This window comes from Protomyctophum parallelum, assembly GCF_964188405.1.
Source record: "Protomyctophum parallelum genome assembly, chromosome: 2".
NCBI lineage: Eukaryota > Metazoa > Chordata > Actinopteri > Myctophiformes > Myctophidae > Protomyctophum > Protomyctophum parallelum.
Window position 1 is genome coordinate 60,938,567 of NC_139699.1, and position 13,382 is coordinate 60,951,948.

General features: G+C 40.1%; 1 protein-coding gene across 1 annotated transcript in view; it reads left to right on the plus strand.

Annotated features, from left to right (window-relative positions):
* LOC310877050 (EMILIN-1-A-like) overlaps window positions 1-3,076 on the plus strand; it is a 98,630-nt gene extending 95,554 nt beyond the window's left edge. Inside the window, exons 15-16 of the mRNA XM_083790715.1 lie at window positions 1,107-1,241; window positions 1,741-3,076. Coding sequence (XP_083646841.1) covers window positions 1,107-1,241; window positions 1,741-2,063 — 458 coding nt within the window. The 3' untranslated portion in view covers window positions 2,064-3,076. The remainder of the gene's footprint in view (window positions 1-1,106; window positions 1,242-1,740) is intronic.
* Window positions 3,077-13,382: the final 10,306 nt, after the last annotated feature.

Below are 13,382 nucleotides of genomic sequence, written 5' to 3' on the forward strand. Positions count from 1 at the left end.
TACTAAACTGATCTGATCAATAGCAAATAACATTGTGGACAGTCACCCCTAAAGGGGAGGCATCCTTTGGATAGACATAACGTTGGTGAGTGGTGCGTTAAGACGACCGGATTAAGGTTGGTGAGGGGTGCGTTAAAACGACCGGATTAAGGTTGGTGAGGGGTGCGTTAAAACGACCGGATTAAGGTTGGTGAGGGGTGCGTTAAAACGACCGGATTAAGGTTGGTGAGGGGTGCGTTAAAGCGACCGGATTAAGGTTGGTGAGGGGTGCGTTAAAACGACCGGATTAAGGTTGGTGAGGGGTGCGTTAAAACGACCGGATTAAGGTTGGTGAGGGGTGCGTTAAAACGACCGGATTAAGGTTGGTGAGGGGTGCGTTAAAACGACCGGATTAAGGTTGGTGAGGGGTGCGTTAAAACGACCGGATTAAGGTTGGTGAGGGGTGCGTTAAAACGACCGGATTAAGGTTGGTGAGGGGTGCGTTAAAACGACCGGATTAAGGTTGGTGAGGGGCGCGTTAAAACGACCGGATTAAGGTTGGTGAGAGGGGTGTGTTAAGGGTTAGGTTTAGGTGTGCTGCCTCGTGGGAGGTTAGGGTTAGGGTGAGGGTTTGAGATGGGTTGTAGGACTAATGACTGGTCTAACCAATGAGACCACATTTACAGTCAGTCAACATTGTGGAATGTCAGTCATAAAGATCACATTAACCCATTCTGACCGGGCACCCATTTTGGTGTCAGCATCATGTTATGCTTTAGCTATTTAAAAATAGCAGATCTACAAGCTCATATCGCGCCACCGAGTGGCGCGATACGAGCTTGTAGGTCTGCTATTTTTTGAAAAATCGAAGAACGACTGACATTTCCTGTCAGCCTACTGTCTGTCCCTTCAAAAATCAATAAATGGCGTAAGCCGCAAAAAAAAATATCTAAAAAAAAAAAGAATGGTTTCATCAGACCAGTGTGTGTCTGGCGGAAACCTCGCATGAATCTGATCTCAGGTCAGAATGGGTTAATAACAGTTAGCCCTAAAGATCACATTTACTAACAGTGTGGACAATCAGATATTTGTTTGCTGTCTGAACAAAGCCTGTATGTCGTGCACAGGTCTGCCCGGTGCTGACGCTCACGTGCCCAAGCTGTCCTTCTCGGCTGCTCTCACCATCCCCATGGAGAGAGCTGCCACCATCGTCTTTGACAAGGTCTTTGTCAACGAGGGAGACTTCTATGACCCAAGGACAGGTATGGACTCGCAAGGAAAAGCTCTACTACATTTTCTATTAAGTAATTAGTCTAATTAGTTTGACTCCAGCATACTCAGACCTCGCCCACGCCACAGCTGTACAGTCAGCACCGTTTTACTGAGGTTAAGGTTAAGGAAGAAGGATAGGTTTAACCTTTAAGTATAGTTTACTTGGGTTACGTTCAGGCTGAGCAGTTCTGCGCCCGGGGTGACTTTATTTTGAGGCAAGCTTTCCAGTATTGGACTGCTAGAGGATTTCAGAGGCTAGAATATCTGCTTTCTGCCACCATGAAAATATCCTTGTGCAACATCTCCTCCACGAACAAAAGGGCATTGTATTGCATTTTATAGGAACTTTTAGCCTCTAAGCTAGGAAGGCTGCTATGCAGAAGAAAAACACAGTGCATATGCATACGCCAGTGTAAACTCAGACATCGCCCACACCACAGCTGTACCGCCAAGCCTACTGTACCTACGTGCTAACTCTGTGTTCCTCAGGTGTGTTCACCGCTCCCGTGGACGGGCGTTACTTCTTCAGCGCCATCCTGACGGGCCACAAGAACGAGAAGATCGAGGCGGTCCTGTCCAAGTCCAACTACGGCATGGCCCGGGTGGACTCCGGTGGCTACCAGCCCGAGGGCCTGGAGAACAAGCCCGTGGCGGAGGCCAAGGTCACGCCCGGCTCGCTGGCCGTGTTCAACATCATCCTGCCGCTCCAGGCCAGGGACACTGTGTGCATCGACCTGGTCATGGGCAAGCTGGCGCACTCCGTGGAACCTCTGACCATCTTCAGCGGAATGCTGCTTTATGAAGACATGTGATTCACAAGCCTCCCCCTCCCATCCCCCCACCCCCCCCCCCCCCCCCCCTGAAGGAGGGACAGACTCATGATGTCACCAACCTACCTTACTTCTCTTCCTGGACCTTTTGCGAAGGACACACAAGGAATGGAGTGAGAGAGAACGGTGGCAACAGGAAGGAACAAATGAAGAGAGAGAGAGAAAGAGAGAGAGAGAGAGAGATGAATGGTATTATAGGACTTTCACTAAGTCCATGTGTTCATAGTGATGTCTGGTTTATAGAAGCAACAAACAAGCAAAACGACGGGACCAGAGAATGTGAACCACTGACTCCCCCCCCCCCCCCCCCCCCCATTAGTTGACATTGTTAACAAAAGGTAAACAGGAACTAATGGCATAATGTATGACGTCACGTCGGCCTTGTATCATTTGTGGCTTTAAGAGAACGCTGACGTGTGTTCTGATGAGAACTGATGAACAAGTTTGACAACGGGATATAGAACAGGAACTGAGCAGAGACTTTTTGTCCTTCGTATTCTAACCGATCGTCCAGCATTTTGTGATAATGTGCACCTCCACACAGATTTGTACTACTGCAGGAATTTTATATTGTGTTGTTTTTCTATAATTATTTTAATAATAATAATGCCTGAATCTTTATAAGTCACTCCAGGTATGGGTTATGAGTACAATAGCTCACCGATGTACCAAAGATGACCACGAGGCCTCCCATGCCTTCCCATGTAGCCGTTTTGCTGCAAAGTGCTATCCTGCCAAAGAGCCATGGCCTGCGTTCTGAAGATTCAACAAGAGGGTTATAGGGTTAGAACTCCAGAAGCAGTTGTGCCTTTTTTTTTAAATCACAGCTAAGTTGGTTTTCTCTTATGACTTAACGTGTGTTCCCCGAGAAGCACTATTAACCACTTAAGTCCTGTTTCAAAAATGCAGAAAATAGCTTATAGATGTGCTATTTTAACTATTTTTGAATTGTTGACATCTTTTATTTTTTTATTGACACATTTGTAAAGAAGAAGTAGAAGAAGAAAAAGAAAGTACAAGCAGACCACTGTGGTCCATTACACATTCAACAACAACAAACATTCAACACTCAAACTGGACAAGAAAAAACAAAGAAAAAAGGAAAAAAAAGGCAATTCATGATGTATGTAGGCTATGTGGTTACGTATACTTTGTCATACAATGGTGTCGCTCACCAAAAATAGGATTTTCAAGTCTGTTATTTCCAGTGAGCAACACCATGGTGCAACGGTATATGAACACTATAAATGGTTACTCTTTAGGCATGTTGTGTCCGCCGGGTCTTTGTTTTAAAGCCGTGTTCTACAACTGCAACATTATCCCACGGTTGCTGTGCAGCTGTTAAAGCCCCTTTGAAGTGCAATGCTGCTTTGGTTACAATGTTTTTTTTTAACATCTCTGAATGTTTTAAATAATGCTAAGCTCTCAGCTCTCTTGGCAAGATACAGCAATCTGTCGTTTCCATTGAGCATAATGGGGGAAACAAGACACTAGTGATGCAACAAGAGGCTTTTATAGGTTTTTAAGTACAGGCCCAAAACACCAACGGTTTAGGTTTTGAGGATAAACCCAAAGTTCATTTAAAGAGCTAGTCTGGTGATGGAGCACAGCGAAAAGAGAAGGAAGGTCACTTCTTAGCTCGGTTGTCGCTGGTTTGTTGTTCCATTGAAATTAATTCACATTGTGAAAGGGTTTTGTTTGTTTGTTTAATGAAGGTGCACCTTTATTCCTCTTTGTGTATTATATGTGTGTTGTATATCCTGCCATGTGGCTTTTGGTGCAAATGTCCAACATTTATTGAACACATTTTGCAACACATGTAGAGATCAAAATGGAAAAACATCCAGCAAAGAAGCATAATTATAGAACCAAAGTTCTAAACAACAGAACACAATCATCCCATAACAACAATGTTTTAGCCACTCCTTAACATTCCATCAATGCTTTTCAAATCAGAACTTCATAAAGGAGATTCCATTTGCAGATATGGCTCCCAATACACATTATGAAATGTGATCGGTGATCACCACAACATTCACTATACCCCACCTACACATGTACATGTACACCAAATTCACATACAGGTATAAGATGCTGAATAAGTCCAAATTAATGTGTAAATTCAATGAATGCAGTGTCGTTTAAGACAACAGTAGGGGTTATCTGTCTCCTTAATTTCAGCAGTTTGGCCTCGGTTAGTCGGTTACCAGATGACAGATGTTGATGGCACAGAATCCATCTTGCTCAGTTGTTCTCAAAGCAGGGTCCAGCCCCTTTAGGGCAGTGGTTCTCAACCAGTGGTTCGGGGACCACCAGTGGTCCTCGAGGGGGTTCCAGGTGGTCCCCAGCTAAATGATGAACGAGTTGGTAACCAAATGGACCCTCATAGATTGTTTAACTCTTGAGAGTGTAAAATTGGTTTCATTTTACACGCTCAGAGTAAAAATAACTGTTAAACATCTGCATTACTTAATTTACAAGAAGTCTACACGATTGAAGAATTGTTATTTTTGATCAACGGCTGTTACCTCTCCTAATGGTACCAGCGTCAACACAGCATGGAATTGTGGACAAAATCCTATCCGTCGACAACAAAATATTCTACGTTTTGCGTCTGAGAGGCTAAATGTCATCAAATGGTGGTCCGCGGCTCAAATGCAGCATAAATAATGGACATGAAAGGGGTTGAAAACCACTGCTCTAGTGGGTTCCAAATGGACCCTTACAGATCTGTAATTGAGAGGAGGGGTACAAATGTGTCCACTCACACGGTTATGGAGGTGCTTGGGGGAAAAATAAAGTTTGAGAACCACTGGTCTATCTATCTATCTGATCTATCTATCAGTCGCCATCGTCACTTAGCCTATGACCATGCACAGACAGGATACGACTAAATGCTCGCCTTAACCCATTCTGACCTGAGATCAGATTCATACAAGGTTTTCCACTGGACACACACTGGTCTGATGAACCCATTCTGACCCGAGATCAGATTCTAAAAATGTCAGTCGTTCTTCGATTTTTCAAAAAATAGCAGACCTACAAGCTCGTATCGCGCCACTCGGTGGCGCGATATGAGCTTGTAGATCTGCTATTTTTCAATAGCTAAAGCATAACATGATGCTGACACCAAAATGGGTGCCCGTTCAGAATGGGTTAAAACACGCTCGACTCGGTGGTGCGGTTCTTGTATTCTTGCATTTATTTTACTGAGAATAAGCTTAGAAATTAGTATAGGGTTAGGCATAGTTTTACTGGGGTTAAATTTAGGAATAGGGTTAGGTTTTGGCACCATTTTACTCAGGTTAAGGTTAGGAATAAGGTTATGTTTAACCCATTCAGGACGAGAACCCCTCCTGGTGTTTATTGTATTATTCTACTATAAATGCGGCACTTCTCTGCGTGTGTGTGTGTGTGTGTGTGTGTGCCTGTACGGTTGTAATGCACCTAACTCGAGACAAAATCACTTCATCATTTTTGTCTGGAACCAGTGGTTCAGTGTGTTAGAACGCTGCCACATGATGGGGAGATGGTGAGTAGTTCAAACCCCACACAAGTCTTTACTTTCAAGACCGATTTACAGAAGAACAAAACAAACAAAAGAGCAGTGTGAATTGTCTGGAACCAGTGGCTCAGTGTGTTAGAACGCTGCCACATGATTGGGAGATGGTGGGTTCAAATCCAAAACGTGACACGTGGATTCCACACTAACATGAAGTAGCACAGAAAAGCTTTGTTGTAGTAACCAGCAGTTAGCTCAGTGTGATCAGTGGCTTTGCTTGTGATCCACAGGTCCAGGGTTCAAATCCCACATTAGTCATGTGGCACTGTGACACTTTGCTTTGCACACTGACTTTCAGAAGGACAACTTTAAAGCAGCACAGAAATTCCACATGATTGTGTGCTGGTAAGTGGCCCAGCAGATAAGTCGGATGATATCTGTAGTATGCCTAGTAGAAGTGTGCCGGTTCAAACCCGACAAACTCCTAGTAGGGCGGTGATGGTTCAAATCACCGACACCTAGAGTAGGATGTAAGATGAACCTAAGTAGGTTTGATTGGGGTTTCTAGGTGTAAGTATGTGTTTAAGTTAAATAACTCAGAAACTACAAAACAATAAACAAAGTAAAAGGTTCCAGCATGTGTCTCCACAGTAAGCTGAATAATAAAAAGTGTGAATGGAGTTTCTAGGTGAAAGTGATTTTTTGACGTCCCATTGAGCCCCATTATCAATGTCTCAAATTTGAAAGCACTATATTTCTAAAACTATGAAACATTTCAAAGATTCCTTTTCAGGCAAACATGTCCACCGTAAGATGAACCTAAGTAGGCTAGAATGGGGTTGCTAGGTGTAAGTATGTAGGACTAGTAGCATGCCAAAGTTTGTGCCATAGAGAATGCATTGTGTTGCGGAGGATGAGAGGAATGCTCTCATCCTCCGCAACACCCATTCTCATACACCGCTATACACCGCGAGGATATGGGCTATAGCCCATATCGTACGGCATACTATACTGTAGCACGCCGTTTTTCATCATTTTTGAGGATTTGAAAAAAATGAAGAAATGAAAAAAACGATGTGTTATAGCCCATTGTTTTTTGAATTTTTGAATTATTTTTTAATCCTCCTTTTTCATCATTTTGGACCATGGGCTATAGCCCATATCGTACGGCATACTACAGCACGCCGTTTTTCATCATTTTTGAGGATTTGAAAAAAATGAAAAAATAAAAAAAAACGATGGGTTATAGCCCATCGTTTTTTGAATTTTTGAAAAAAAAATTAATCCTTGTTTTTCATCATTTTGGACCATAGGCTATAGCCCATATCGTACGGCATACTGCAGCACGCCGTTTTTCATCATTTTTGAGGATTTGAAAAAAATGAAAAAAAACGATGGGTTATAGCCCATCGTTTTTTGAATTTTGAATATTTTTTAATCCTCGTTTTTCATCATTTTGGACCATGGGCTATAGCCCATATCGTACGGCATACTATAGCACGCCGTTTTTCATCATTTTTGAGGATTTGAAAAAAAATATTTAAATTTAAAAAACGATGGGTTATAGCCCATCGTTTTTCTAATTTTTGATTTTTTTTTAATCCTCGTTTTACATCATATTGGACCATGGGCTATAGCCCATATCATAGCCCATATTGTACGGCATACTATAGCACGCCGTTTTTCATCATTTTTGAGGATTTGAAAAAATAATAAGAATAGAAAAACGATGGGTTATAGCCCATCGTTTAAAAAAAGAAAAAAATTACCTAGTTTTCCATCATTTTGGACCATATCGTACGGCATACTATAGCACGCCGTTTTTCATCATTTTTGCCATTGATCCCCATTGTAAATTTGAAAGCACTATATTTCTAAAACTATGAAACATTTCAAAGATTCCTTTTCAGGCAAACATGTCCACCGTAAGATGAACCTAAGTAGGCTAGAATGGGGTTGCTAGGTGTAAGTATGTAGGACTAGTAGCATGCCAAATTTTGTGCTATTGCCATAGATAATGCATTGGGCGTTTAAGTTAAATAACTCATAAACTACAAAACATAAAAATAAAAAAAAGTTCCAGCATGTGTCTCCACAGTAAGCTGAATAATAAAAAGTGTGAATGGAGTTTCTAGGTGAAAGTGACTTTTGACGTGCCTATAGAGCTGCCATTGAGCCCCATGTTAAACGTCTCAAATTTGAAAGCACTATATTTCTAAAACTATGAAACATTGCAAAGATTCCTTTTCAGGCAAACATGTCCACCGTAAGATGAACCTAAGTAGGCTAGAATGGGGATGCTAGGTGTAAGTATGTAGGACTAGTAGCATTCTTCTTCATATCGTACGGCATACTATAGCACGCCGTTTTTCATCATTTTTGAGGATTTGAAAAAAATGTAAAAATGAAGAAAAAAAAAACGATGGGTTATAGGCTATAGCCCATCGTTTTTTGAATTTTGATTTTTTTTTTTTATCCTCGTTTTTCATCATATTGGACCATGGGCTATAGCCCATATCGTACGGCATACTATAGCATGCCGTTTTTCATCATTTTTGAGGATTTGAAAAAAATATTTAAATTTAAAAAACGATGGGTTATAGCCCATCGGTTTTTGAATTTTGAATTCTTTTTTTAATCCTCCTTTTTCATCATATTGGACCATGGGCTATAGCCCATATCGTACGGCATACTATAGCACGCCGTTTTTCATCATTTTTGAGGATTTGATAAAAATATTTAAATTTAAAAAACGATGGGTTATAGCCCATCGTTTTTTGAATTTTGATTTTTTTTTTTTATCCTCGTTTTTCATCATATTGGACCATGGGCTATAGCCCATATCGTACGGCATACTATAGCACGCCGTTTTCCATCATTTTTGAGGATTTGAAAAAAATGAAAAAATGAAAAAAACGATGGGTTATAGCCCATCGTTTTTTGAATTTTTGATTTTTTTTTTTTATCCTCGTTTTTCATCATTTTGGACGATGGGCTATAGCCCATATCGTACGGCATACTATAACACGCCGTTTTTCATCATTTTTGAGGATTTGAAAAAAATATTTAAATTTAAAAAACGATGGGTTATAGCCCATCGTTTTTTTAATTTAGATTTTTTTTTTAATCCTCGTTTTTCATCATATTGGACAATGGGCTATAGCCCATATCGTACGGCATACTATAGCACGCCGTTTTTCATCATTTTTGAGGATTTGAAAAAAATGAAAAAATGAAAAAAACGATGGGTTATAGCCCATCGTTTTTTGAATTTTTGATTTTTTTTTTTAATCCTCGTTTTTCATCATTTTGGACCATGGGCTATAGCCCATATCGTACGGCATACTATAACACGCCGTTTTTCATCATTTTTGAGGATTTGAAAAAAATATTTAAATTAAAAAAACGATGGGTTATAGCCCATCGTTTTTTGAATTTAGATTTTTTTTTTAATCCTCGTTTTTCATCATATTGGACCATGGGCTATAGCCCATATCGTACGGCATACTATAGCATGCCGTTTTTCATCATTTTTGAGGATTTGAAAAAAATGAAAAAATGAAAAAAACGATGGGTTATAGCCCATCGTTTTTTGAATTTTTGAAAAAAAATGTAATCCTCGTTTTTCATCATTTTGGACCATGGGCTATAGCCCATATCGTACGGCATACTATAGCACGCCGTTTTTCATCATTTTTGAGGATTTGAAAAAAATATTTAAATTTAAAAAACGATGGGTTATAGCCCATCGTTTTTTGAATTTTGATTTTTTTTTTTTATCCTCGTTTTTCATCATATTGGACCATGGGCTATAGCCCATATCGTACGGCATACTATAGCACGCCGTTTTTCATCATTTTTGAGGATTTGAAAAAAATAATAATAATAAAAAAACGATGGGTTATAGCCCATCGTTTTTTGAATTTTGAATGTTTTTTTTAATCCTCGTTTTTCATCATATTGGACCATGGGCTATAGCCCATATCGTACGGCATACTATAGCACGCCGTTTTCATCATTTTTGAGGATTTGAAAAAAATATTTAAATTTAAAAAACGATGGGTTATAGCCAGGGCTGCACATAAGTGGTGCGCCACCGCGCATGCGTCGTCAAAATTCAAAATGCGCTGTCAATCAAGCGCCGGGAAGCGCTTCTGCGTACCAACAGCCAGGGCCGCCTAGAATGATTATTATGGCCAGAATACTAGTAAATTCTGTGGCGAGAGCATTTTCCACCGACTGCCACTCAAATTGGCTACTGGCCCAATCACAGCGCGTCCTTACTCAAAAGGGGGAGGATCCATGCTGCTTTCTGCTGGGAGCCTGGGAGGAGGCGGAGGGCGGTTGACAGGAAAACCTTACACAAATAGTTTCGTCTTCTCCGTTTCAGACATAGTTATATACTCTAAGGTTTCAGATAGCAAACTACTGTAGACCCCGGTGTAAAAGGGCATGCTTTGGATGCTTTGCACTCTTCCCATTTGCCGCTGTGCTTGTGTTTGTTTTCCGGCTGTTGGAGCAGCATGGTTGCTCGTGTGCGATGCCGTCTCAAAACCCGAATCCGAGGCAGAAACCATATTAGCGTCTCTCACAGCCTAGGCACCGGCCACCGACTTTTTACGGGTACTAAGGTTTTAGTTCCGACATAGTGGAGTGGGAAGAGTTTAAAGCATTGCGGACTGGCACTGCTGCTGCCCAACATGAACACCGTGTCTCGACATACTGTGCCTTATTATCGTAAAGTCGGTTAGTGTACACTGTTTATTTTTGCACCGAGGAGCCATGTGTGTCTGACTGTCTGACTACGTACGTCGCCTCAGCTAAAAACAAAAGTAAAACCTGATGTATGCTTCGCCGTACGATGTGTCGCATGTTAAAAAAATAGCTGATCTGCAAGCTCACAACGTGTCGCAACATGTTGTGAGCTAGTAGATTGGTTATTTAAATACAAAATAATAAAAAAATCTAAATATTGCTTTGATGCTCATATTATCCTTAGGAAGTAGGCCTATTAAGTTGTTAACTTGTTTTTATTATAATATGCATTCCATAGGGCTGGACCACACATGGATCTAGATTTTAGCAAATTTATATATTTTTAATAATGGGATGAATCTACAACAAGAGCCATTCTAATGCTAAATCTAGAGTTGCAATACCCTCCATTGACTCCCCACTCATCCAATAAATATTGTTTTGCTATAAGTTATTCATCCCTCTTTTATCCATCCGGCGAGACGGGTCGCCGCATTTTAGGAGCACCAAGCAACTCCTCCAGGTGCTCCTCTGAGTACTAGACCAAAAGAGTTTTTTTATCCTCGTTTGTCATCATATTGGACCATGGGCTATAGCCCATATCGTACGGCATACTATAGCACGCCGTTTTTCATCATTTTTGAGGATTTGAAAAAATTATAATAATAAAAAAACGATGGGTTATAGCCCATCTTTTTTGAATTTTTTTTTAACCTCGTTTTCCATCATTTTGGACCATATCGTACGGCATACTATAGCACGCCGTTTTTCATCATTTTTGCCATTGAGCCCCATTGTAAATTTGAAAGCACTATATTTCTAAAACTATGAAACATTTCAAAGATTCCTTTTCAGGCAAACAATGTCCACCGTAAGATGAACCTAAGTAGGCTAGAATGGGGTTGCTAGGTGTACGTATGTAGAACTAGTAGCATGCCAAATTTTGTGCTATTGCCATAGAGAATGCATTGGGCGTTTAAGTTAAATATCTCATAAACTACAAAACATAAAAATAAAATAAAGTTCCAGCATGTGTCTCCACAGTAAGCTGAATAATAAAAAGTGTGAATGGAGTTTCTAGGTGAAAGTGACTTTTGACGTGCCTATAGAGCTGCCATTGAGCCCCATGTTAAATGTCTCAAATTTGAAAGCACTATATTTCTAAAACTATGAAACATTTCAAAGATTCCTTTTCAGGCAAACATGTCCACCGTAAGATGAACCTAAGTAGGCTAGAATGGGGTTGCTAGGTGTAAGTATGTAGGACTAGTTGCATGCCAAAGTTTGTGCTATTGCCATAGAGAATGCATTGTGTTGCGGAGGATGAGAGGAATGCTCTCATCCTCCGCAACACCCATTCTCATACACCGCTATACACCGCAAGGATATGGGCTATAGCCCATATCGTACGGCATACTATACTGTAGCACGCCGTTTTTCATCATTTTTGAGGATTTGGAAAAAATTAAAAAATTAAAAAAACGATGGGTTATAGCCCATTGTTTTTTTTTAATTTTTGAAAAAATAATTATCCTCATTTTTCATCATTTTTGACCATGGGCTATAGCCCATATCGTACGGCATACTATAGCACGCCGTTTTTCATAATTTTTGACGATTTGAAAAAATTATAATAATAAAAAAACGATGGGTTATAGCCCATCGTTTAAAAAAAAAAAATTAACCTCGTTTTCCATCATTTTGGACCATATCGTACGGCATACTATAGCACGCCGTTTTTCATCATTTTTGCCATTGAGCCCCATTGTAAATTTGAAAGCACTATATTTCTAAAACTATGAAACATTTCAAAGATTCCTTTTCAGGCAAACATGTCCACCGTAAGATGAACCTAAGTAGGCTAGAATGGGGTTGCTAGGTGTAAGTATGTAGGACTAGTAGCATGCCAAATTTTGTGCTATTGCCATAGAGAATGCATTGGGCGTTTAAGTTAAATAACTCATAAACTACAAAACATAAAAATAAAAAAAAGTTCCAGCATGTGTCTCCACAGTAAGCTGAATAATAAAAAGTGTGAATGGAGTTTCTAGGTGAAAGTGACTTTTGACGTGCCTATAGAGCTGCCATTGAGCCCCATGTTAAATGTCTCAAATTTGAAAGCACTATATTTCTAAAACTATGAAACATTTCAAAGATTCCTTTTCAGGCAAACATGTCCACCGTAAGATGAACCTAAGTAGGCTAGAATGGGGTTGCTAGGTGTAAGTATGTAGGACTAGTTGCATGCCAAAGTTTGTGCTATTGCCATAGAGAATGCATTGTGTTGCGGAGGATGAGAGGAATGCTCTCATCCTCCGCAACACCCATTCTCATACACCGCTATACACCGCAAGGATATGGGCTATAGCCCATATCGTACGGCATACTATACTGTAGCACGCCGTTTTTCATCATTTTTGAGGATTTGGAAAAAATGAAAAAATGAAAAAAACGATGGGTTATAGGCTATAGCCCATCGTTTTTTTAATTTTTAATTAATTTTTTTATCCTCGTTTTTCATCATTTTGGACCATGGGCTATAGCCCATATCGTACGGCATACTATAGCACACCGTTTTTCATCATTTTTGAGGATTTGAAAAAAGTAAAAAAAAAAAAAAAAAAAACGATCGCTTATAGCCCATCGTTAAAAAAGAAAAAAAGAAAAAGTCCTCGTTTTTCATCATTTTGGACCATGGGCTATAGGCCATATCGTACGGCATACTATAGCACGCCGTTTTTCATCATTTTTGAGGATTTGAAAAAAATATTTAAAATTAAAAAACGATGGGTTATAGCCCATTGTTTTTTTTTATTTTTTGAAAAAATAATTATCCTCATTTTTCATCATTTTTGACCATGGGCTATAGCCCATATCGTACGGCATACTATAGCACGCCGCTTTTCATAATTTTTGAGGATTTGAAAAAAATGAAAAAAACGATGGGTTATAGGCTATAGCCTGCCTGCGTGCATCTGCGCGTGTGCACGTGCAAGCCGAAAAAAAAAGCACTTCCGGTCCCTCCCCTCACGGATCACCGCCCT